At 44.2% G+C, this 27,170-nt stretch overlaps 2 protein-coding genes across 30 annotated transcripts in view; both read left to right on the top strand.

Moving 5' to 3' along the window:
* LOC119649465 (sorbin and SH3 domain-containing protein 2) overlaps positions 1 to 4,736 on the top strand; it is a 410,936-nt gene extending 406,200 nt beyond the window's left edge. For all 28 annotated transcript variants that reach the window (XM_038051671.1, XM_038051761.1, XM_038051695.1 and 25 more), the window contains one exon: positions 3,619 to 4,736. In XM_038051671.1, the coding sequence (XP_037907599.1) occupies positions 3,619 to 3,787 (169 nt within the window). In that variant the 3' untranslated portion in view covers positions 3,788 to 4,736. The remainder of the gene's footprint in view (positions 1 to 3,618) is intronic.
* Positions 4,737 to 11,490: 6,754 nt separating this feature from the next.
* Positions 11,491 to 27,170, top strand: part of LOC119661387 (activated Cdc42 kinase-like) — a 71,671-nt gene continuing 55,991 nt past the window's right edge. For both annotated transcript variants that reach the window (XM_038070710.1, XM_038070709.1), the window contains exon 1: positions 11,491 to 11,872. In XM_038070710.1, the coding sequence (XP_037926638.1) occupies positions 11,866 to 11,872 (7 nt within the window). In that variant the 5' untranslated portion in view covers positions 11,491 to 11,865. The remainder of the gene's footprint in view (positions 11,873 to 27,170) is intronic.

Below are 27,170 nucleotides of genomic sequence, written 5' to 3'. Positions count from 1 at the left end.
CAGCATGCCTACCTCAAAGGCAAATCCACAAAAACCACTCTACACGAGGTAATTGCCATGTTTGAGCGGTCACTGCAATATAAGTAGAATACTCTAGCTACCTCCCTGGATATAGAGGGAGCATTCAACCACGTTAGTACCAACGCCTGTATTGGATTGGAGGAATATCTTACGCATTGGATAATATCCATGCTAAGGACCAGGATAATCCAGTCGGATCTAGTAGGTAGCCACTTGACCAGACCTGTAAATAGAGGCACGCCCCAGGGTGGCGCAATCTATCCCATGCTCTGCTAAATAGTGATGGACGAAATTTCACGGATATTGGACAAGAACGGGTTGAATGTGGTCGCGTATGCGAGCAAATTAGTGATATATTAGGGTCAGAGATGTTTCCTTCCATTATGAGTGACATCATGGAAAAAGCGTTGTGAAAGGAGTGCCTGTGGGCGGCAACATGCGGACTCGGCATAAAACGGAATTGATACTATTCATCACCAAAGCAAGGGTACCCGAGTTCCACCTCCCGCGGCTGAATGAGCAAAGATTGTTTTACGACAACACCTAGTACCAGGAAACTCGTGCGCCGGGTTAAATTGCTCTACCACGATCCGAAAAAGTTCACAGTGTGGCGGGTGTATCAAAACCGCTTCGCGTTTCTGTCGATATTTATCAAGGAAGCGCCCTCTCACTACTCCTCTTTGTTTTTGTTATGGACGCTGTCACGGAACATCCAACGCCCAGCATCCTAGTGCTTTATGCGGATAATGTTTTCTTAGTGTCTCATAGCAAAGGTAATCTCGGGCAACTAGCTCAAAAATGGAATGATCGTCTCATGCAACTCGGTCACAAACTGAATCTGAATAAAACTGAATTTTTGACGACTGAACCAGTGCCAGTGATCTTTAAATATCTCGAATCAATGCTACCAGCCAATGGAGAAAGTTGTTATGAAATTTTTTTACGCACTAGCGCTGCATAGCGTTCCACAAATCCAAAATTTACCGCAGTGTCGTCCGCCCTGTCGCCTCTTTGGGTCTAAGTATTAGGCGACTATAAAAGATAATGAACCGCGTTTCTTACATCTGAAGCGGTAGAGCCAGCTATCATTGCTATTTGTTCATGACTCGGACTATAAGGACCTCTAATAATCAAGTACCATGATCCACCAGTTAGCTAAAGTTGATTCGTATATAGAAGGATCGAATGATAGTAGTGATACCATTGAGGTCAAGATGATGTTTGAGACAGTAAACAGATAAGACGAATAAAGTAATGGACGCCTTCAAAGATTGAAAGAGCAGAGAGTTAGCAGCTCGGAGAACCTGACTGACGAATAATTTTTCCGAAAGAATTAGTAGTTTCGATGCTGTCTGCAAATTTGGCAGATGCTGAAATTTCAAAATATCACAAGCACTAATAATAAGCACGAATAATTCTGAGAAGTTGATGCTTAGGTCCAGTAAACATGGAACAATGCTTTGAGAGCATTGCATAGAGTTTCATGTCCTGGTGGTATTTTGCTATTACTACCACTGCCACATCGTTTGCAAAATCAATCAATGTTGCCTCCCTTGGGACGAGAAGGCCGAGCCCTCCGTCATATATTATCTTCCACAGCTGTGGCCTCAGTACGGGGGCTTGGGGAACATCTGCTGTCACAATATGTTTCTTCGGCACGTCGTCCGTTTCGTATCAAAAAAGTCCTTCCGAGACGTAACTCTGGATTATCCGAGCTAATTAACCAGGGTTTAGCCATTAAAGCCATTTCTGGCATCCAGCGTTATCAACGTACAGCACTCACCAGCGGCCAATGCCTCCCGGGCCAGGTCCACGACCGTCACAATGGCATCAACCATGCACCGCACTCTACGAAATCCACACTGTCACTCCGATAAGCCACCAGCTAGCTTGACGAACGGAAGCAGCCGATTGTGTATCACCCTCCTCTCATCTTCCCCATAGTGTGTAAAAGACAGATAGGCCGGTATGAAGAGGGTGCACCATGTGGTTTTCGGGCTTCGGTAGTAGAACCAAACTCTGCGTTTTCCACTGAGCGGGAAACCCTCCTTCAACCATGCATGATTTGAATGTACTTATGAAACATGCGGGCCTGATTTTAGCAGCCAACTTCAGGGCTTTGTCCCCAATCGATCCATAGATCTCCCGTAGTTCCTCTTCGGTCACCCCGAGGATTGAAAAGATGTCCTGTTGAACCATTGGATGAAGTTCACTTTCTTCTTGTTGTGAGAAAAAGATTGCGAATTTTTTTAACAAGAGTCGCGGGCACGGGACTTGGGGTGATTTTTCTGCACGAATCTTGTTTATTACAACCTTGTAAGCAGCGCCCACGGGTTCGTATTTGTTTCCAGGCACAACTGCTTGTAGCAATTCAGCTTACTTTCCCATATAACCTTCTTAGGGCCATTTCGAGGATCGCGGCATGCCTTCTCCAACTACCGATGTTCTGGCTTCCCTTTAGTACTTTGGCAAAGCCTCCTCGCTCGCAGACACAACGCCCTCAACAACCCAATTTCTTGGTTTGGTAGTTTGGTTTCCTATTATAATGGAAATCGCTTCGCGGCATTGTAGACATAACTGGGTCACTTTTTCCAGCGCCGTTCCCTTTAGATCGTAACCTCCTTCTAAAGCTGCCAGGAATGTCTCTTCCTGGAAACCACCAGTGGACCTGCCAGCTATCCTGGTTTTTCCGCTTTTGTTGCTCACTTGACTGTCGTCTCCCCCGTTCCTGATGTCGAGAAAGATGGCCTGATTGTCACTGTGGTTATAAGTTCACTCACCCGCCAGAATCATCAGCATCTGAATCATCTCTTGAAAGATACTTGGTCCCTAAGTCGGCATATAACCCAACCTATTCTTACCTTGCCCGCGGTAATCAGTCTAATCCCTGATTCCATCGGCAAACTAATAACGGCGATCTGTGTACCTCCATATACCTGTTTCATCCTTCTATTTCGCTAAGATTGAATTGTTCCCTTAGCGCAGCACAGATATCCTCTTGTGATGTGACCTCGTCTAGATCTTTGCACTCGATTACTATCGGTTGCTTTCGAGGTTTCACGTTTGTTTGCTCTCCTAGCACTTTCTGTCTGACCACGAAAACTATCCATTTGTCAGTTCCGGAGCGGCTTTGACTTTCCGAAGGATAATGATTACTTGCAGACGAAATCTTCTTTTTCTCCTTGTGCCACTTTTGGCCGCCCACCTTTGTCCATTTTTCGAGCTGTAAGCTCTTCCTTTTTGTCAAAGTTGGGGCCGTAATCGAAGAACTACCCAAAATTTTCGCCGGCTCTGATTTCTTTAGCGATGAGACTTTTTTCTTTTTGGCCGCTTGTTGGACACCAAGGGATTCACTTATTCCATCCCTAGTCTGTTTACCTGCGTTCTCACCTATCTTATGTTGAGGTGGCGTCACCTGCGAGTCTCGACTGCATAGCCGTAAAGTTGCCTTCAGTGGTGACCTCCCAAGTTTTGAGCTTTTGCGAAAAGGATTCAGTGTAGATCTCGCTTCCACTCCACTAAGATCTACTGCTACTCTAGTCAGGATATCAATATTTATATTATAACTAATCATAAAATATTATTTCTATTTCCCAGATATCGCGCCATCTACAAATACAGTCCACAAAATACGGACGAACTTGAGTTGTTTGAAGGTGATATTGTTTACGTATTGGAGAAATGCGACGATGGTTGGTTCGTAGGAACGTCTCAACGGACAGGCCAATTTGGCACTTTCCCCGGGAACTACGTTGAACGGGCTTAGAAAAACTCGAAGCCTTCATAAAATGTACAAACGACCAAAAGTCCAGAAACGTAAATTTTGGTAGAAAGAAAATTTGAGAAAATATCAGTCACAGAAAGTTTCTTGTTTCATTGTTGAGCCTGTATACCATTGTTGAATTTATTGAAATAATCTAATGTAATTATAATTTTTTATGAGCCCTTATGATTTCGCCTCTTAAGTTATTTATGTCGTCTAATTATTTACAAGAAAAAAATCCAAAAATATATCTAATATAGTGAGAGTATAATGAATGGAACTCAAAATGATTATTTATTTATTGTTTTTTTTAATGGTTAATCCACTGTTCACTCCGTTTGAAGTTGAAAACGGAGAGTAAAAAAACAAAGAAAAAAACTCGGAGATATTAACGACAGCCTGTTAATGAATTTTATGGAAGAATTTCAATTTTACGCAGTTGGAATAGTACTAAAGATTGAAACGCACAAAAATACAAAAAAAAAAAATATTAAATAAATTCGAAAATAGATTATCTGAAAAGTTTTTAATACAAAACCTCACCTCGAAATCGTCGAATTTCGTAGGAAATTCGCCTTTCGCCAGTTACCAAAATGCTATAAAATTCGAGTTCTTTGCAGTTGGAAATTTTCAGAAAGAACCAAGAGCAAATGCAGATTAGATAAAAACATCAAATTCAAAATAAAAAAAATGCTAAATTTAAACATTACTAGTCATAACGATTTCCAAAAATTAATTATAAAACAACACAAAAAAAGAAACAAACCATCAAGAATATTCCGCTGAGAAAATGCTTGACCGGAAGCTGTTATCGTAATTGTATAAAAGTTACTTAAATGATAGAGAAATGAGTAGAGGATCATAGTTAAAAGTATGTAAACTCTTGCCTTGATCGCGAGCGACAGCTTGCCTGAAATAAAGAAAACCCTATCGCATGTCTTCTTGTTAAAAATAACGGAAAAGTGAATTGTAGAAGACTCAAGATCTATCGGTGCCTTCAATAAAAAACTCAATAAGATTTCAAATATTTACCGCGAATTCTCTCTGATTTTATGCCTAAGTGAGAAAAAATCTTATTGCAAGCAATATATTACGTTAAACATAAATTCTTATATAACCCGCATAAACGGAAACTAAAAATAAACATTTTATAGATTTTTATTACTGAAAACAAAATGTCCTCCATTTGTACACTAAATTTTCTAATATCGTTTATTGTTTTTAAAAATTTGATTCGGCAACTTTTTTCACGAATTTTTAATAATTGACCAGGAATAAATTTTATTGAAATATTATTCTTTGATTGTATTACTAATAGAGCGATTTGTTTTTTGATTATATTTTGAGTAATTGAGTTTTCTTCTTATTTCGTTGCTTCGATTAAAACAAAATATACAAGAATAATAGAAGTTGTAATCTGAAATGAAATTTAACACCTCATTTTCACACAGTGTACTTTTTCAAAGAATTAAATAAAGTTAATAAAAATAAAAATAAAGCTCTTATTTATTTATATTTATTTATATAGTTATTCCTGTTAAATTTATTACAAACACATGATCTACTTTCGTTAATTTTATGGAAGGATGCACTTAAGGGAAGCTTGACGTACAAAACTAAGACAAGAGTCAGAAAGTATCAATGGAGACCTTTCATTTGTTATCCCACATGACTATATTCTGTGACAAATAATTGGACACCTTATCCCCCTTTTTATATATGAGCGCACCCCCTCAAGTTCAATGTGGAAAGATTTCATTTACTGCACACATGAAGGCTCACAGTTTTATCTTTTCCAGTGTGTCAATGAGCGTCACTATTTCTAAGAAAGTGGGACAGACAGACAGACCTACGAGAAGTTTCCCGTGGACAGAAATTGCTAATGGAATACCATCCAAAACCATAAACCAATATAGGTCGAGAGAGAATATACAAAGCCAATTATGAGAAAACAAAACAAAAACGTATTAAAAAACTAAAATTAAATTTCGATCGTGACGAACCAACCCCGAGTGCAGGCGCAACCCTAAGCTCATCGATGGAGAACCTGGGCCTAGACTCAGATCCTCCACTTAATCAAGTGGGAACCAATCTAATTGGGACCGAGTCGTTAACGGACGAGCCGAAGCAGGCCCCCGCTGTCAGCACCTCTGACCCTCCAATCGGCGCCACTTGCAGAGGATAAAGTCTTGCCTAAAGGTAAGCACCTGTCCACGAACAGCAAACAGCCTTCGGGTAAACCGCCTCTGGGCAAATCACAACCCACGGGCTGTGCCAAGGTTGAGGGGAAAGAATACTTCGGGGCAGCTGCCACAGAAAAGGCAGCAAAGAGGGCTCGGCCGGCAAAGGCTAGGTCTTCATTTGCAGCCAAGGCTGTCGAAGCCGATGGATGGGTCTTTTATGACGACTCTAATCCATCCGGTAACGATACTGAGCAATGCGAACAGCTTAGGAAGAAACTTATCCTAGCTATAAGAACTGCATCCTCGCAAGGCATTAAGCTTCGCTTTGAGTCGATAGGTGTATATCGTAAAATGTTACTGCCAAACTTTGCCGATGAAGACACGAACGATTGGGTCAGGTAGTACTGCTCTTCCCTCAACAATGTGGGAACGTGCGCGACTAATCCTGGAAAGGTCAGCGTTCAAAAAGTGCTTCCTCTGGCTTCCAGAAGAAGAGCAGAATGGTGCTTGGGTTCTGGAACAACTTGGTGTCCAAAATAACCTCAACACCTTCAGTTGGAGGCTGCTAGGCAGCAAAACAGGAGAGAGGGTCGATAGGCCGGGAATTTTCTTTACTATCGGGCCAGGGACTGTCACGTTACAAGTGTCGCCTCCTAAAACCATTGGAAAGGACGCGCAGCCCTCGGCATCTTCATCTGAAGCGTAGATGAGGTGCCATATTTCCCAAGTAAATTTGCAGAATTGTAAAGCGGCGACTGCACTCATCAGTCATCAAATCAATAGCTTCAAGACATTTATATACCCCATACAAGAACCGTAGGTTGTTGGTGGGGTAGTTAGGGGCCTAATCTTCCAATGGAAGTGATCGATCCCGCTGCTGCATGGTAGTCTCAAAAGACTTTCAGGCTAATTTGGTTAACGACCTATGTGATGGCGACACCACATCAGCTAAACTAACCACAGAAAATCAACAGGGAGATAAAGAGATATTATGGTGCTCTATATATTTCCCCTATGACGCAGAAGAAGTTCCCAGTAGAACATTTGTCAGAGTATGACAAAAGTAGAGGTATGGGGTTAATAGCAGGATGTGATGTCAACGCTCATCACATATGCTGGTGAAGTTCCCAAGAGGATCGAGTCTACTGGAGTATCTAGTAGGAACCGATTTGCAGATCCTTAATTTGGGTAAAGAACCCACTTTCTTCAACGTGTTCAGGCGAGAGATCATCGACATCACTGTGGCATCCCCTGACATCGCGGCTCTGGTCGGAGAGTGGAGAGTATCAAACGATATCACACTCTCAGTTCACAGACGCATTGATTTCGTAATGGGCATGGTTCCACCTCTACCCACTCCATTTCGGAATCCGTGGAAGATAGGTTGGGCAACGTATAAAATAGAACTTAACGCTCGAGTCACGATCCCTGGAATGGATCAAATCCATTGTTGGAATTAAGAAGACAACATAGATGATTACAACTAGCATGAGAAAAGCTTTCGAAGAAAGCTGTCATGGTGGAACTCGGATTTGGCGATACAGCGAAGAACGAAAAGGATGCTCCTCAATCGTGCTCTGAAGTGTGATTCAGTCGTTGACTGGAATCCCTATAAAGAGGCACAGAACGCTCTAAAGAAGAGCATGGGATCCATTATCATGGAGACGCTTTTGCGAAGAGAATAATTCTATTGAGGCAACCTCAAGGCTGAAGCGGATCCATGTTAGAGAATATAGCCAGAAGCTGGGTTATTTACGTTTACAGAACGGGAGATACGTATAAAGCGATGAAGAAACGGCAAACCATTTGCTTGAAGCGCATCCAAAATCTAATCTCGGGGACGACAGATGCATACAACCCTCAACCGAGAAGCTGGGATCTGGCATGCAAAATAGTATCATTCGAAGCGAATAAAATGGGCATTTAACTCGTTCCATAGATACAAGTCTGCTGGCGCTGGTAATAGAAGGAATGGATGGGTCTGGGTCTACATATTCGGAATATATGTCATGCATGCCTAACACACGCTTATATTCCAATTAAAAGGACTAGAAAGACTAGTAGGGAGACATACATTCCTAAGTTCCTAGTTCGTCTTAGACAACACGCCTACCAGAAAGACAAATCCACCGAGACAGCACTCGATGAACTCACGGGAAAAATTGAAAACGCGATGTCTGAAAAAATGTACGCCTTAGGCGCATTCATGGACATCGAAGGTGCCTTCATTTATGCCTTATTCTCGGCAATTTGTGATGTGGCAAGGCAACATGGAATCGAACCGCTGTTAATCAGTTGGATCTCTCACATGCTAGAGTAGAGAAATATCCACGTATTGCTCGGCTAGAAGTCTATTGAGGCAGGATGTCTTAGGGGTTGCCCACAGTTGTCAGTTACGGCTCCTGGTAATGGATACCCTGTTATAGCGCCTGGAGGACAAAAACGTTTACCGACAATCTAGCCGTAATAATTACCAGCAAGTTTGCAGACACAGTATGTGACCGCTTGAATACAACTCTGTATCCAATCCACAGTTGTTGCCTCCGCAATGGACTTGACTAGTTATGTTCACTAGGAACGTCAGGCGAGGAGGCATACGCTACCCACCTCAGCAGAGGCGGAAATCCAGCTGACACACATAGGCAAGTATTCAGGAGTACATTTTAAATCCATACCCAGGAACAACAACAACAGTAAGCTGCTAACGATTGTAAAGATTCAGAGCCTTAGTTGCCTAAGTATTACCGGAGTAATGAGTACTACGCCGACTGCGGCACTTGAAGCTATCCTAAATGACGACCATTCCAACAGCAACGACATATTAAGCCAGTTGGTGTGGAGTTGTCATCAGGTGCTGCTGAAATTTGAACTGAACGAAACATTCCTGATGTGGGTGTCGCGGCACTCAAACATCGCTGGTAATGAGGAGGCTGACAGACTGGCTCGGCGAAGGTCTGGATACACAATGGTGGGGCCAGAACCAGCTTTTCAAATCCGGCCATCTAGTGTTAGGTCTACTCTGAAGGATGAAATTGCAAGGATTCACACAGCCGAGTGGAGAAATTTGAACTCTTGCCGGCAAGCGAAAATCCTTGTGAAAGACCCTGGTGTCGCCAGAACGGCATTTTTGTTGACCTTAAGAAGTGGGACATGAAAACCGTAGTAGAGCTTTCAATGGGACACTGCTCCTTAAACTACCAAATGGAAAAGAGTGGGGTGGTGCTTTTGGCTATGTGCAGCCAATAGAAAGAGGAGAAGAAGACGGCCCTGGACTTTGTATGCAGCTGCCCAGCCTCCTCAGATGTCAAAAAAAGACACCTTGGTAAGGTTTTCTTCAATGAAGAATCTTCACACTTTCTCCCACTGGAGAATATTCTCAGATTCGCTAAAGTCTGCGAGCGTTGTAGACGGGAAGCCATTGAATAGACGATTTACGAGGATAGTACAATAGGCCTAAAAATTGCCTGTGTGCCCGGAGCTGCGGCTCCCCCCAGTAAACTAAACTAATTAAACTATGGCAAAAGCGATCTCGACTACTGCCTCGTTAATAGACAGCATGGATGCCGTGACATCTAATGTTACAGGCAGCTTAGAAAGAGGAGGTGCTCACGCCTCGTACGTCGCGCCTGAAAACATTCATAACAAAAATGCAAAAGAAGCGGCGAAGCGAGAACGATAGACCATATTAATAACAACCGCACGCGTAAGGGACTATAAGAGAAGAAAGTCAATTATTATAAGATCTTCCCCCAAGTTAAGGGCAGTAAAAGGCTTGTGCAAAACTGGCTCGCTAAACATTCCGACATTAACGGAAGTAGGAATTCAAGTCATTCTTGCCCATAAGAAGTTTGTTCAATTGAAGACTGACCTAGACGAGTCATTGTTCATTTTGCTTAGAGTGTAAATTTTTGGTCTGTTTAAATTTATTGAAGGCAAGCACAATATATATCAAGAGCAATCAGGAATATGATGAGAGCCGCCAAGTCGCCGCACAATAAATTATAGGGGATGAGAAAGAATCGAAGGAAAGCAGTAATGCAGCCAACATGGATGACCCCCAACCATGTACCAGCAGGTGCGCGGAGAAACAAAATAGTAAAAGCGCAACGTGAAGGAACACTCCGGCAAGCAACAGGTGCCTAAAAAACGGAAATCTGCATTGTCTACTTTAAGGTAGGGACTAAAATCTTCGTAGATAACAAAATATCGCTCAAAACGCTACCACCAGCAAAAGAGCCTAAATCCATTCGAAAAGAAAATGATGCCTCGACGCTATTATCATTCCTAGTACGGGCACTATCTTCCCCCTTTTTTCAGCCTTTGTCCCGTTCACTAAAGGGGTCGGCTCGTCGTGATCGTTTTCAATATTTGATTCTATGAAATGTCAACCGCGAGGTTTTTACTGTAAAGTTTTGTCCCGACACGGTTCAGTCGCCATCATGCGTTGGAATAGTGAGGAGCGTGCCTTTGCCGTTGAGGTTTACTTCTCAAGCACACACAGCGTGCATTTCGGAATCGCTTTAATTTAGCCCCGTTGGCTCCCGTCCCAGACCGCAAATCAATTGTTACATGGGTCGCTATATTCAGACAAACTGCAAGTGCGACAAAAGGAAGAACTGGAGTCCCTCGGCCCGTTAGATCACCTGAGAACATTGAAGCAGTAAGAGCGTCAATGTTGCGATCGCCACGGCGTTCTGCACGCAAACACGCATCTGCCCTTGGACTATCCGATCGTTCTGTGAGAAGAATTCTTCGTGATTATCTTCATTTTCACCCCTATAAGATGGCGATAGTGCAGGAACTTTCAGAACGTGACTTCAATTCTCGGATGAACTTGTGTGAGCTTTTTCTATGGGGGTTTCTATGGGTTTTTTTTTGAAATCCCGTGTTTATGTGAACCGTCCAAGAACCCTACAAGATTTGAACACCAACATCCAAGAAGAAATTGCCAACATAACACGTGCTATGCTAACAAGAGTCATGACAAACGCCAGAAATCGGTTTACGCAATGTATGGAGAATGGGGGACGTCACCTAACAGATTTGATCAGATGGAACAATGTAAATAAAAACTTTAGACATGTACCTACATTATAAAAAATAAATAAATATTTTCCGATGCATACAATCGTTTTTATTGAGTTTTGAAAAAAAGAAGTTATTCTGCCGCACCCTGTAGTTTCCCCGCCCATGTTTCATGGGGATCGGTTTCAAAAATTTGGTTTTTGTTTTAGATTCAATCTGAGATTTAAATTTTAGTATTTATAAGTCCTTTAAATTGTTCAAATACTAGAATTTATAACTCTTGAAATTTTATTTTTCCGCCATTTACATTTGTGCGTGGCTAAAATTACGTTCAAATATAATTGTCGCGGGGATTTCCCGAGTTCCGTTTGTCCCATTCACCATAGTCCAATTGGAGCTGGTACAATAAGACCGGCCGAATGTACTAGTTCACCTGTCAAACTCCCGCTCCATTGTGCACGGACCCAGTCGGCTGACGAATAAAAACAGACAAGTCAAAGATGGCCGTTTGACTGCCACCGCAGGCATCGCGCGACATGTCCGAGCTGTGCCCTTAGTTTTCGCGGATTTCATGAACGAAAAAACCGTGAAAGTGTTGCGAAAATATGTGAAAAGTGTACGGGAGGCGTTTCAAAGCGCAACGTGCCAGTGATTTACAGTGTGAGACGTGGAATTGTGCGTGCGAAAATCGATCCGTGTGTGAATTTGGGAGTGAAGTTTTCCGTGGAGCAACGTCAAACGTCAGCGGCGTGAAAACATCAACAAAACTCCCCCGCATTTCTAGGTTTTCAGCGTTTCGTGGGGAGCGGTAGCAGTTGCACATTGCGTCAGCGTTGCAGTCTCGTCGTGGGAGCAGTTGCAGCCGTGGCGGAAATGATGGGTGAGCCTTCGCAGCCAGGGCAGCCACGACAGGCGGCGCGGCCCAGGTCGCCCGGCTGTCGCTGGCTGTCCCGTTCAAGACTTCCGGCCGCGAGTAGTTTCGGAAGTTAATTTGCATATACGCAAACGGTAGTCGCACGCCCACCCCCGAATTGGAAGTGCGATGGGAGCTGGGCGACAGACGGCCTGTTCCGGCGACGGGTCGGGTTCTGATTATGAATTCCCTCGTTTAGGCATGTAAACTTGGCAAAATGAGTTCGTCCTCGCATTCCCGGCCAGCGGGACGCCTGGAAATTACAAACACGCGAGCGTTTATCCTTCGTCCTCGGTCGCAGTGGCGCCTTCCCGAGTCCACTCGCAACATTCCTGCGTGTCGGCTGCGTGCCCGGGCCGCGTAACAGATGGCGGCACGTAAATCACGTTCAGATTCAAACTTTGATTGTGCTGGGAAACGCAAAACAGATGGGTGGTCGGTGCTCGTTGACCGAGACCGAGCCTTCCAGCGGGACCGGGGCCCAGTGGCCGCCAAACGCAGGCCGATTGCGTCCAGATGTAAACATTCGCCCACACCGCCTAGAGCTGGCTCCGCGCCGTATTTTAGTAGCTCGTAAAATGCTTGTCCCCCTGCCCCGATGCGGACCGGAATCAGCCCAGCCACGCGTGGCACTTGGAAATTCGATCTTCGGCTGGAGTCTGGGCCACTGCGGCAGCCTCCGGCGTCGCAGTTTCGCTTTTTGCCTCTTTTGAGGTTGCTCAATCACTTCATGAATGAAATTCGACTCCGACCGTTTTTGCTGGCGCGAGAATGAAACTTTCTTTTTGCCTGCGTGCGTGCTGTGTGCGTACGGGCGTCATTGCGACCGCCAGCCCTGCAAGACTCCAATCCGAACAGATTGCGGTCGCCTAATTGGAATAGGAAGACATTTCCCGACCCAGCTGCAACCGATCGTGGGATTTTCCATTTTCTGTTTATTTTTAGACTCATCGACTGGAAAGTTTTGTTTGTTGTCTTATGAGTTGCAGCCTCGATGAGGGCGAGCGTCGGGCAGGGGACGACCGAGACGGTACTTGAGTGCTCGAACGACCGCAGAAGTGGCTTCGTTGGATTTTCACTTAGACGCAGATCGCCCCGTAAGTCGGGATCAATGATTCAGGAACGGAAGTGATCGTGGTGGCCTTGCTTTGATACGTTATCAAAACCGTTGTTTTTGCTACCGCTTTTATCGCTGCCGCGGTAAACTTGTTCCGCTGTAGAGCGCGACCTTGGGGGATTGCATGGTTCTGGCTTTGTTTTACGGCTTGGTTGGCATTTGGAGCTGGTGACGTAATTGCTTATCGTTATTAGCGAATTAGCAGCTGCAAATGAATGTATCCAGTTTATGGCCGCTGGCTGCTCTCCGCATAAATATGAGGCAGTTTTTTTGAACGTGCATTAACTGAACCGTGTTACGTTGCTGCTCCATGAAGGGAAGTTACCGGCTACACAATTTTAAACATGGTGTCGACGATTGCAATCTCGACTATGTTCCTTCCGTTTCCGTTAGGAATTCAGTTGATAATTGAAAACCAAGGAAAAGTAATTTATCAACAAGCTCCGAATCAGAAACTAGTCTATTAGCCACCGGAGTTGCCTTTTCCGGAACATGAACGACGATATGAAAGATAAGGACCGTAGTCATGAGTACGGCAGTTTTTCAGATTCAGTAAAGGGCCAAGACTATCTTGTTTTGTTATCGAAGATATCCCCCTTTCTAATTGAAAACAAACGAAAGAAAAAACGCGAAAGTCTAAAAGTCGCGTTCTAGTTCAGTCGCCCGAGCGTCGGAACCAGCGCGCGTGGGATTTACACCCATTAAAAGAGTCCCCAACCCCGCAGGACCACCATTTAAGTATTGCTACGCAGCGCGGGTTTGCCTTTAGACACTAGTGCATTTGCTATTTTCTGTTTTCTTTCTCAATACTTCCTTCAGCAGCTCGTTCTGCATTTTCATGTTTTTTTTTTGGAGTAGGGTAGGTGAATGTGTTCACGCACAGAGTGTTCGACTCCCGCAACAGTACGCTGCCGGACTATCAACTAAACACCTCCCTATCATCAGAGAACTTAACTGCAGCTGTTTGACACATTACTTCGAGCCAGCCCTTACGTTCTCCCGACTTTGGGAGTCTTCAAATCATCGAATCCCTTTCACCATAGGGAGGGGAGGGGGGAACGGAGTTGTTAGGTCAGGGAACCCCTTACCAGCCGGTCCCTCCGGCGGTCGAGTTCAATTTTCTTCGCAATAAGAAGAGGCCGAACATAATGCGCAACAGGACTCCAGCTGCCAGCGCTCTGCAGCATCTCTCTGACAGTGTTGTCTGGAGAGAGTTTCCCTGTGTCTGCATAAAGCTGCTGACGAAAGCCGCTCCACCTTTCGCAAGAGAAAAGGGTGTGTTCAGCGTCGTTCACCACTCCCAATCTTGTGCAGGTAAGACTGAAAACCTCCATGCCCGCTTCGAAGTTGGGTAAGGAAGTAATCAACCAATCAATCTCACCGTGCTTTCGGTTCAGTCATGAGAGTAAATTGTCAAAGAGCCGCGCGGTACATCTGCCTCTTGGCTCATTTTACCAAGAGAGTTGCCACTGGGTAAGGGTACGTTAACGGGCAACCACCCGCCCTTACGGCGGTAGATAGCTTTAAACTCGTTGCCGAGGAGGGCAACGGGGATCACCATCACGACCACTCGCAAAACTCCTCGTCTCTGCACTTGAGCAAGGCATCAGCCCATAGAGCAATGAGACCCTTCCTAGCAGATATAGGATTTGATTGATTGATTGATTTTTTCTAAGAAGCTCATCTTCCAGTCAAGCATTAAACCATGGTATTTAATCGCTGGTTTTGACTATATAGTAAACTCGCGAATCGATATGGGTGGGATTCTCTTTCTGGTCAAGATGGCTAGTTCGGTTTGTTCCAGCGCAAGGGTGAAACCATGAGCAGCCATCCATCTGCTTACCCGTCGAATCAATATGTCAAGTTTGCTTTGCGTCTGTTAAACAGTGCGTCCGGCAACAAGTGCCGCAACGTCGTCTGCATCACTGATCAGACGCGGCTTTTCGGGCATATCGAGTCTCAGCCCGTCGTGATTTCCATCCTAATCTGGCCCTCTGGCATCTCATAGAGCTCTCAATATCCGCAAGAGACAGCTCGGCACGTGGAATGAGTTTTCTTATGTGCCTAGCATATCTGTCCATCTTACGGAATTGATAGCCTTTCTGACATCAAACGTTATGAGGAGCACTATCCGTCGAGATTGGCTGCTGTGTGCGCCTTCTTGCTTTTCATGGCGAGAACCACTTCTTGGAGCTCTTTCATTATGAAAAGCGGGCAATCCTCGACGCTTTCCACGTTATTGACATCAACCCGTACAGGATGTCTGGGGTCCGGGTGACAAGCTTATAGTCAAGTCACCACGAGTCCTCATTCATCTCGTTGACCAGGTTCTGCCAGCGGCGAGCTTTGCTTTTATTTACCGCGCTGCGGAGTCTCCTTTTTGCTGATCTATACTGTGCCTTTATGGCGCGTGCCTCTTTGTTGCCATGTAAACGTTGTACTAAACGGCGGAGCTTGACATTCCCTCCGTAGGTCGTCAATTTATGCCGTCCACCAGTACATAGAAGGCTTGTCGCGGCTGCAGCCCCTCCGGGGCATGGAAGCCACACACGCCGTCATCATCAGGTTCATCACTGAATTATGACGGTGTCAGCTTCGACGCTATCACTCGCCGGAGTGCCCTTCAACGCGCCTCTGCTTTCACCAAGAGCTTCAACGAACTTCCCGATGTTTACCCTCGTAACATTCCACAGGCAGGGGGAGCGTCAGGTTGCTTCTCGTCAGAGTTCGAACGCGATATACTGGTGATCACTTGCCGAGAAGTCTTCTAGGACACCACCGACGGTGCTAGGGATTTCGACGCAAAAGTGATGTCAGGAATGCTTCCTTCACAGCCTGGGCGCCGAAACGTTGGCGTGAATTTGGTGTTTAAAACTATAAGCCCGGTTCTCGCCGCCATTTCGAGAATCTATTCCCTCTGGAGTCTGGCTAAGGCATGCCTGATTCGATGGCCCTAGCATTAAAGTCACCGCCTACCAGGATTCGCCCCTCCCTCCAAACGGCGTCCTCGAGAGCATGAAGCCGGCGTCGAAAATCCGGCATCGTCTCATTCGGCGTCAGCTAAACGCTAAAAAACGTTATCTCTAAACACCGAATGCCGGCAAACCCATTTCCTCGGCCTTCGGCAAGAACATGCAGTCAAACGTCGTCCCAAACCCAGATGGCAGCGGTGCCCGATAAGTCGAGATGCCGGGTCCCTGTTTCGGTATTGCTCGCTGATTAGTACTACCGCAGCGAATTGCGCTAGCAACTGGTGAGCGGTTGCACTCCGCAGCATGTTAATTTGTAAAAGTTCCGCCCTAAAGATTGGACATCGTCCCGAGCCCGCACTGTGTGCGGTGTTTCGCCAGAAGTGCTATGATCCCTTCAGAGAATGCAACTTTCGCTTTCATTGCAGGTCCTCGCTTGGTGATCTACCTGGCTTCATCTCCGGCATGTTGTCCTCCTGTCCGGTTCCTTGCAAATTGCTGATATGTGTCCCTAGACCAGACACCTGCAGTACTTGGCGGGTACTATCCGCATTCGTACCCTGCATACCACCCATTCAGGTTTGATTTTCCTGCTGTTAGGGAATTTCCTCGCATATCGCTCGGCTTAATGAGCAGAGCCGACGGTCTAGTCTAGTCTTCGTTTCCTCGTCTTCTCTGCTATTGGCTTTTGGTTTGCAGCCTTTTCGTCTTTGGACAGACGGGTCTCTGGCAGCGTAGCCAGTCGTTTCCTTTAATTCTTGTTCACCTTCTTTTTTTTTGGGCCCTGCAAACTTCTTTGATAAAGCCTTCTTCAGGCACGTCGTCCTCTTTCCATTTTTTCTCCATTTCGTTTTGCAGTGGTCTATCTGTGGTCCGTTTGGCGCAAGCAGCGTTCTCTGCGGGGAGCGCGGCTGTTTCTGCTTTCCAGTTGTCTTCCGCCGCTCTCCACATTCGTCTGTAGAAGGGGATGCGGTTCAATAGTTCGTCCAGTTCCATCAGCCCGTTTTTGACGCTACTATCCCCTATTCCTTGCTATTTCGTCGATTTTTAAGGTTTTGTGTAAAACAAAACCTTATTAAAATCGGTTTACTGTCCGTCCGTAATACGCATTTTTTTCGGAGACTGTAGCAGCGACACCAAATTTTGGTGGGAAGGTGGGAACTGTGAACGCTCACGCATACAGTGAGTTATATCTTTTTATGTTGAATTTAAGGGGAGGTCCCCATACATTTTTTTTTCACCAAATATAGTCATGTGGGGTATCAAATGAAAGGACTCGGTTAGTACTTTCCGAAGTTCGAGTCTTAGTTTCGACGTTTGTTGGAAAGGCGGGGAGTTCGGGGGTTGAAGGTGACCATTTATTTAACGGAGCCATTCTCAGAAACTGCCCAACCGAAAAATCTGAAAAAAATCAAGACGTTGCCACTATATGCTGGCTAGGCTTCGAAATCCCTTTCATACCGATATCCCTTCAAATAAAATTAATAATAGTATATTACTATAATTTTCGGTAATTGGCTACACAATTGCACCAATATAGGCTATAACATGGAGCTTGATCCTACCTGATGGAAATCGCACTATTAATAACAAAGTTTTAATAGGTCAAAGTTGTCGCTTCTTTGGAAATTCACGATTTTGAATGTCAATATCACCCAATCACATAATATATAAGTATATTATGTGTTACATACTAATGGGACAAATTTATACTCAAATGTTTTTATAAAAGAAGTACATAAAACCTTTCATACCTGAAGCGTCCAGCTTCCGGTTTCCCGACTTGTTTTTTTGCTTTAGATTTATTCTCCATGGAAAATTCACCAGGGCATCGTGTGCAAGGGAGTGACCGCAATAGTCAGGAACGGGTGTACCTTCGGGGACACAGCCTGAGGCTTGATCTACGCTTCGCTGATTCCGGAATTCACGGACGAATCAGTGCTCGCTCGGGGCAACGCAGTCTACTAACACCGGTTCAATGCACACTACCCGACCAGGGTCCCGAAGGGACTGGTTTCTAATATATGTCACAAGTACCACCTTGCAGAACTAGGCTCACATCATCCCATCGACTCTCAGTGTGTCCCGACGTATACCGGTCATTCGCGGTTCGTTCTCCACAGAGAAGCTTTGTCAAGGCTACTACCTGGGATGCAGATATATTGCCAGCTAGGGGGCCCGAACTACTTATGTTAAAAGTCGCTGACGACCGCTGAGGGCGCATTTTCACGGTTGGACATGGAAACGAAGGACATGGAAAGCCAATTTTTCGGCTTCAGCGTTTCTGCAATTACATTCTCTGGGCTCACTGCCTTTTTCAGCGCTTGGTTCAGATTCCTTTTCTCTTTGTGAGGAGTTGAGGCTTAAAAATGAACTCAAACATTCTACATGTTGCCTTGTACGGGGAGGAGGTGTAAGAGAGTTCAATGGACGATGATATATTTTCTCAAACACCTCGACTATGGTGATGACATCTGCTCCCACTCGGTCACCTTGGCTAAATGAAAAATCGAGTTGGACTGAAGATAAGCACCAATAAAACAGGTTTCCAGTTTAAAGAGACATCGCACTCTCCCTGTATTAATGGGGAGCATCGAGAGCGTTGGTCAATTTACATATCGAGGAAGCGTGTTTTCTGCGTACGGTGGCGCCGGATTGGACGCATTAATAACGCTAGACCCGCTTTCGCCGCCTTGTCTAAATGAAATTTTCACAACAAGGTCAAGTTGAGACTGCTCTGTGCTATTGTTTTTTCTGTATCTGGGATTCCATCTTCTAGGAAGTAACCCGATGCCACGACTGTCTTTCGAGTTCTCCCAGGCTTCTAATGAAACTTGGGCAGCCACGAATTTTCCAGCGAGGAACTAACCAATTTCTTTAGTGACCGCTTTACAATGCTACAAATTTAATTGGAAGACATTAGACCTCATCTACTTCTGCCTGAGCTATCACTCGTTCCTGCTTTCGTCGAAAAAGTTTAGTCGTAGTATTTTATGGACACCTGCTGACTCAAAGCATAGCTTGATGCCTTGCAGTGATCCAGTTCTCAAAGTGAAGACTAGTTTTCTTTTAAGCTGTTTTCACCGTTTACTGTTATGACCACTGGAATGGTGTCGTCTACAAGACCCACCTATCTGCTTTAATATCTTTGGTTGTCTCAGCCACTTGACGCGTAACTCTTGTATGCTACTGATTAGATTGATAAGTTCGGATCGTCAGAAAACCAATCTTGCTTCGGTTTACCCTTGGCCGTATATGGCTCAGAGTGCCTTCTACTCTGATGCAATCTGGTTTTTGTGATTTACTCTGTGGAGACGGATAAGGAGGCGGTTGTCCCGAAAGAATTTTTTTGTTCTGTGGTGGTTTTTTGCTCAGAGATGAATCTTTACCCGTGTCAAGACTTTCGCTCCGTGTTAGCTATATGTTTTCTTCGGTTTGTCCATTGAACACTGGGTTCCAATTTCAATGAGTAGGATTGCTTACCGATTGAGTATGTGGTCTATTTGAATCTAGACTGAGATTTGTTTGGTGAGCTCAGAGTTGACTCTGATTATTAATATACCACGAGTAACTGCTACTACTTTAGTTTTGGTGGGAGGAATAAAGCGATTTCGGCAGAGCTTCATTGTCCGTGACAGCGTTAGTTAAAACTAGTACCTTTTTTTGGTGGTAAGCTTTCATCAAATTTAGTAACGTTGATGTTGCAGCAACCGGTCTCTGGTCTAGGCCTGCTTTAATAAGGAACTCCAGGAATTTCGGTTTTGCGCCGGGGTCCACCAATTCGATATCCAGAAAATTCATATGGTGTCCCGGCCTGCACCATCGTCGCATCATAGGCAGGATCTGCCTCGTCTTCTTTTTCTACCACAGGATCGTCTTCATCTATACGGATTAAGTGATCCGCCCACCGCAACCTATTGAGCCGGATTTTGTCCATAACCAGAAGGTCATGGGCACGCTCATAGATTTCGTCGTTATATAGCATACGGGATCATCCATCTTGCAGAGGGCCAATTCGTTGGAGGTTTTTTCTCTGGAACGCTACATGAGGACTGGCAATATTAACAACCGTGCGCGGATTTCATCGTCGTAGGTGTTATCGGTTGTGATTTTTGACTTCAGATAGGACAAATTATCAACGGTCGAAAGTTGTAGTCTGTTATCTTTATTGTGCTTATTTGACCAGTACCATTTGATGTTGTTGCCTCTTTGGTTATTGGTGCTGACGTTGCCACCTTATATTTCGTCTTGTCTTCATTGATGTGCAGCTCAACATCTCGTGCCGCCTGCTCGATTTGGATGAAGGCAGTTTGAACATTTCGGATTGTTCTTCCCATAATGTCGATATCGTCAGCATAGGCCAGTAGTTGAGTGGACTTAAAACGGCGAGGTGCCTCTTGCCATTTATTTCAGCATCACGGATCAATTTTTTCAGGGTCAGTTGAAAAAGTGTGTACGATAGGGCATCTCCTTGTCTTAAACCGTTGTTGATGGCGAATTGTCTCGAGAGTGATCCTGCTGCTTTTATTTGGCCTCGCACATTGGTCAGGGTCAGCCTAGTCAGTCTTATCGATTTCGTCGGGATACCGAATTCTCTCACGGCCCTGTACTGTTCTACTCAGACTATGCTATCGTAGGCTGCCTTGAAGTTGATGAGGTGGTGGAACTGATGTCCATATTCCAATAGTTTTTGCATCATTTGCTTGGGGTGAAGCCTTTTTGGTATGGGCTTGATGTTATGGGTGTATGTGACTAATAGGCCTATGTAAGATAGCGAAGAATATCGTATAGAAGATATTCAGCAACGTAATACCTCTATAATTGATGCATTGCGTGATATCTCCCTTTTTTATGTATGGGACAGATAATGCCGCTTTGCCAGACATCATTCATTGATTCACTGTCTAATACCTTGAGCATAAGTTGATGAACCACTTGGTGTAACTGGTTGCCACCACTTTTAACCAGTTTTAATTCCATCGGCTCCTGGCGTCTCAAGCCGATGAATTGCTTGGTGTGACAGTATTTGTCCGTCGTTTTCAGTTGGCGGGACTTCCAAATCGAAGATATTCTGGTTGTTGAGAGTTCATCAAAATACTCACTCCAATATGCTCATTCTGTCGGAAAACCAAAATTTCTGTTTTTGTCTCCGCAAGATGAGCATCGAGGTGTGTAAGGCGCGTGATCCGAGCCTATATTGGCACTCCTCTATTTTCTGACATTTATCAAGGCTGTAAGTCGTTCAATCAGCGGCGAAAGTGATCCTGTCTGGAGGGGCACAAGTTTGTTTGTGGAGCGCTTTCCGCGCAAAAGAGGTGCTTCCAATAACTATTTAGCGCGACACTGCTAATTGAATAATCTGCAACGCGTTATTTGGTATCCTTATGTATGGGTCAAAGTCTCTATTTGACTATTAAAATCTAGTAGTATGATTTTGATATCATACCTGAGGCAGGCTTGGAGGTTTCGTTCTACGGCCTCGTAGAAGATATCCTCTGATTCTGCAGTCTCCTCTGTAGGGGCGTGAACCTTAACGGGGCATATATTTCGAAAGTTGGCTCGCCAGTGCAGAGTAAAAATTCATTCACTTTTGTTTTCAAGGCCGATAATAGCAGGTTCTCTCCAGGAAGCCGGTCCCTGTCCAGCGCTTCTCGTGTAACACTGTTTCATTGACCTTATCTTGGGCCAGGTAATCGGCTATTTGCTGGACAGCAATCGGTATGTACAGCAAGCGCAAGTTCCATCAGGAAATGCGCAAATTGTTAGTCTGTTTTCGTTGCCAGGTTCGCCGTTGTGTAGTCAACCCAGAACGAAGTTGCTTTTGTTACTTCGTAACAAGTTGTTTTTCTAGCCCTACTTGCAAGAGCAGTTAGTATAATTTGTCGCGTTTTTAGGCATGGAAGACTCGCCTTCAACCTTCTCCGTTCACAGCTTTTCTTTATGAAAGAACTCCCAGCGATCACCACTTGAAAGTGGAAATACAGTTTGGTAGTAGAATTGTTGGTGTTGGGTTAGCAAGCGTTTCCCAGGTATTATGTTCCATCATGGATACCAATCCATATTTCGCCTACCTTTTGACAGCTGAGTTTCAAGTAGTCATCATTGAGTTGCGGGGAGGTCGTGCTATCAACGTTACACCATTTTATGGAAGAGCTCACATTGATGAAAGGAACAATTGGTCCCAGAAATGACGAATTTGCTATAAATACCACATCAAAAATCCAAAGGGCTGTTAATATTCTGTAGCGTGTCCTTATAACAAGGCCTTCCGTCAAAAAACTCAACAGATCCTGTATAAAAGCAGGTGTAGGTGTTGAATAAATTGGGTAAAGAAAAAGTATTGCATCAAGCATGGATAGTCTCGATGTCAAACAAAAATTGACACTTAAATTAACCTTTTGTGGACCCAGGCATTCACTAATGTCGTGCGCAACTAGACCCCTCCCTGGCAGAGCCTCTTAATTTATAAAAAGACGATACTGAGGATATTCGCAAAACGGCGCATTACAAACATTTACCGCGCTTTCAAATCACCAGTCGCTCATCCATTCTTGTAAGATCGAAGTATATAGGAATAGTCAGGAATAACAGGACAGAAGATTTCTAAGATACAGTATAATAACGATGACACGTTGGTGCCACTTGTGGTAACCGCTAAATTATTTATTTTGATTTTTTGCCTGTGTGAAGGATAGCCAAGTTTACGATACGACAATTAAGCCGCGCCCCAATTAGAACTTAAATCCAAAGCGTTAGTTTTTCGAACCAAATATAACTTAATTTTTTCAGTTTGTATTTCTCATAAAGACGATCTTAATTTGTTCAAATAAGTCCATATCTCGCAATCTTGGTCAATAATTTCCTATCTTATCACTTTGGTGTGCTCGTCACACAAAGAGCGCCCTGCAATGTGTTTGCGCTGCAACATTTGTTTGTTATCATATTAAGTGTTTGTAGCGATGATCCGTTTTTCTGAGAATGCAAAGATAATCAACCCATTTCAATCTCTGGATTGCATCGTCAAAACAAGAAACACAGAAGTCTGGGGAAGCATAACAAGGTTAGCACGAACGAATTCTGCAGGAGCTAGCAGAAGAGCATTCTATATTCATGCACCTGCACCCGTGCATTTTGTTGATTCGCATTCTTTTATATTCGCTGACGGTATCGTAATTATCAAGAGTGCATTAGACTACACACTTCCTGGAAAGTTTCAAGCACCCGATGTGAATGAACCCACGGCTAAATGGGCTGACTGCGAACAGATTTCTGCCGAGTGTCACTGTTGAATAAATCATTAACAACATTTTTAATGAAGTGAAATTTCCCAAGTGTCTTTTTTCAAATTGTCGGATTTTAGAAGGACGAAAATTCTATTGTTTTTTGAAAAATGTATTTGTCTGTGGATGTTGGGAATGGTTTCAATGGGCACAAGGACGTGGTTTGATTCAGCGAATATTTAAGTTAGTGGAAACTTTGAAGTAGAATGGATGGGTTTGCATGAATGATTTGAAATGCTAACACAACACAGAATTTGAATTGGAATAATAAAAGTTGAGGGCAACAGCGTTATTCGTTAGAGCATTGCTATCGGAAAGGTACTGGAGATTTTTATGCAAGAGTACTGCAACTTGATTCAGAGTTGGTGATGCAATTCGCCCGAAAATTGAAATTTCCATGGGGTTTAAGCTTATCAAATTTCCGGTAAGATCCGGAGAATAATTATGATAGCAAAACTTGAAAATTATATCCTTATTGCGTTTTTGATAGCATTAGGTAACATGTTTTCATAATCTCTAAGAAAGAATTAAAAAAATAACGCCATGTTTCAGGAACCTTCCTCCATATTCGCGATGTATTCATAAATTTGAAGAATAGACTTCAAAATTCTCCAGTTCTAATAAATGAAGGCCTTAGGCTTCCTTATGAAATCGAGGAGATTATACTCTTTCTTTATGGTCGAAATTGGGAATTTTGAAAGAGTGCAGTACCAGGTCGTAGTGAGGTGCAGGATTCACTACCTAAAATTCCCAATCCCTCCTTTCATTTTCTTCCCGAAAATGTCGCATAGTTTTAAATCCTGGAGAAGATTAAGCTTGAAGCGCAGACGCTTTCCATTCTCGTTATCCTTGTGCGTTCCACCTTCTCAACTACATCGTGAGCACGACTTTGGTATTTTCACAATGGTGTTTGCGGGGTTACATAAACTTTCAGAGCAACATCCAATCTCCTTCTTTCTTCAAATCGCTTACATTAAAACACCACATGTTCTGGGTCTTTAGGTTCCTGAATCCACTGCTTCATTTAGGAAATCAGTGTGTATTATGTCACTTTTTCAGTAGCGCTTTTTTCAGGGCTAATTTTCTTCCTTGGGCGAACTGCGTGCCCCACTGAAAGTGCCGCAAACATTTAGTGCCATTAAGCTACAAATAAACTTCACGTTATTGCGACTCTAGTTACTATTATAGTAATGCGACCCACTAGTGACCATCTGGCAAAGTTTAAATATAATATAATAACAACACCACCCAGAATCCCCTTTGACAATCAGGTGAGTGTTAACACTGAAGCCGTCCACAACACAGCTCTCCGCGACACCTATAAAAGGGAAATGGATGGCGCAATAACCGCAGTCAACAGAGGTCTTGGAAATGAAACATCAAAAAATGACCTTCAAAACCACCTGAAGAACGTTCTCATTGATACGGTCCCAAACATACTTGACCCCAGCCGCAAAATGAGTCGGAACGGCTGGTTTGACAATGATGTAAACTAGCAACGAAACGGAAGAATGCCGCATACCGAGTAATGTTGCATTCTCAAAGAACGCGGGTACGCGCAGAGACTTATCACGAACTCCGTCGAGCGGAGAAGCGACTTCGCAGACGGAAAAAGGAAGCCTGGGAGAACCAACAAGTCTGTGAACTAGAAAATTACAGGGGGCACCAGGCGCAGAAGTTTTACCAACAAATCAACAGGATGAAACCTTATACACATCGATGCTCATCCTACAAAGAGGGAAATCAGATTTCCGACCGAATGGGGATATTGGAGCGATGGGTTGAGTACTTCGATGAACTACTGAATAACCAGAACATCGGCGAGTTGAAGGTCCCGCCAACTGAACACGACGGACAAATACTACCAAGTATAGGAGAAACAGTCCGTGCAATTCATCGGCTCAAAAATAATAAGCCGCCAGGCGCCGATGGAATTGCAGCCGAATTAGTTAAATATGGAGGCGACCAGTTACACCAAGTGGTTCATCAATTTGTGTTCAAGGTGTGGGACAGCGAATCAAAGCTTGACGATTGACAACGAGGCATTATCTGCCTCATACATAAAAAGGGAGGTATCACACAGTGCAGCAATTATAGAGGTATCACGTTGCTGAGTACCATCTATAAGATATTCTCCGCTATCTTGCTAGGCCGGATAGCCCCATACGCCCAGAACATCATTGGCCTATACCAAAGAGGCTCGTGGCAAATCAGCAACAGATCAGATTTTCTCTCTGCGGCAAGCGATAGAAAAACTGTTGAAATATGCGCCATCTATTCATCGACTTTAAAGCCGCCTATGATAGCATAGCCAGGGTAAAACCGTATACGACCACGAGAGAATTCGGTATCCCGACGAAATTGATAAGACTCACTACGACGACCCTGGCCAATGTGCGAGGCCAGATAAAAGCAGCAGATTACTCTCAAGACAATTCGACATTAACAACGGTCTACGACAAAGGGATGCCCTATCATGCGTCCTCTTTAACTTGGCCCTGGAGAAAGTGATCCGTGATGCTGAGGTAAATGCAAGAGGTACGATCTTCTTTAAGTCCACCCAACTATGCTGACGATATCGACATCATGGGAAGAACGACCCGAGACGTACAACTTGCCTTCATCCAGATCGAGCAGGCGGCAAATGGTGCGAGATCAATGAAGGCAAGACAAAATATGTGGTGGCAACGTCAGCACCAAAAACTAACCAACCAACCACATCAAAAATTACAACCGATAACACCTATGATGATGAAATCTGCGCACGGTTTTTATCAGTCAACAGAGCCTATTTCAGCTCACAAAAACTGTTCCGCTCGAAACGTCTCATCATAGGGTCAAAGCTCTTACTGTACAAGACAATGATCTTGCCAGTCCTCATGTATTCCTCGGAGACGGGTTCTTAGCAAGAAGAATTGCGAACTCTTGGCCACGTCCGAAAGAAGAATCCTCCGAAGAATTTTTGGCCCCCTATATGAGGATGGACGATTCCAACATAACGACGAAATCTATGAGCGATATCATGACCGTCAAGTTGTTGATAAAATCCGGCTCAATAGGTTACGGTGGGCGGGTCACTTAATCCGTATGGATGAGGATGATCCAGCCCGGAAAGTCTATAAGGCAATCAGGATGCCAGACAGCTTTTAGGGATATCGAATTGGTGGACCTCGGCGCAAAACCGGGATGTCTAGAGTTCCTTATTAAGGCAGGCCTAGCCCGGATACCGGTTGTTGCGCCGTTCATGAAGATGATGAAAGTTTAAATATCTCTTGGAATCAAGCTTCACTTCAATTATAACGCCCAGGTGCTTCTCAATTGGCTTTGAAGTGATGGTGTAGCCACCAATTCCAATAATAATAATATAATAATCGTTGGCGCAACAATCCATGTTGGATCAGGGCCTTGAAGTGTGTTAGAGCACTTCATTCAAGACCGTAACGGTACACTAGGAGGCAATGTGGTCAGCATTGCGCTCGCCCGAGATTATTACCCTGATTTGACTCAGGTACTCATTCACAGCTGAGTCGACTGGTATCTGACGTTAAATCACGATACAAATTGTCACTGTCACTAGTGAGATTTGAACCGCGACCTTCCGTACGACAGCCTTGCGCTCTAACCACTCAGCTATCCGGACACCAATTCCAATGCACACCGAATTTCTTTTGCTACGGATGACGATCAAAATTGCTTCGATCTTTTACTTCGCTACGTCAAGCTAGATAATTATCAACCAGGTTTTTATAGGGCGAATGTTCTTCATAACAACAACAACAAGTTGTCCTCAAAATAGTTTATTGTAGCCTACTTCGAAACAGAAAGGATGAAAATTTTATTAAATACCGAAAAGGGTTTAACACGAAGCATTGTAGTATTCCTGAGGTGACTATACACTC

This window comes from Hermetia illucens, chromosome 1 (genome assembly GCF_905115235.1).
Source record: "Hermetia illucens chromosome 1, iHerIll2.2.curated.20191125, whole genome shotgun sequence".
Taxonomy (NCBI): Eukaryota; Metazoa; Arthropoda; class Insecta; order Diptera; family Stratiomyidae; genus Hermetia; species Hermetia illucens.
Note: the sequence above shows the minus strand (reverse complement) of the source record. Positions and strands in the feature narration are given on the sequence as shown.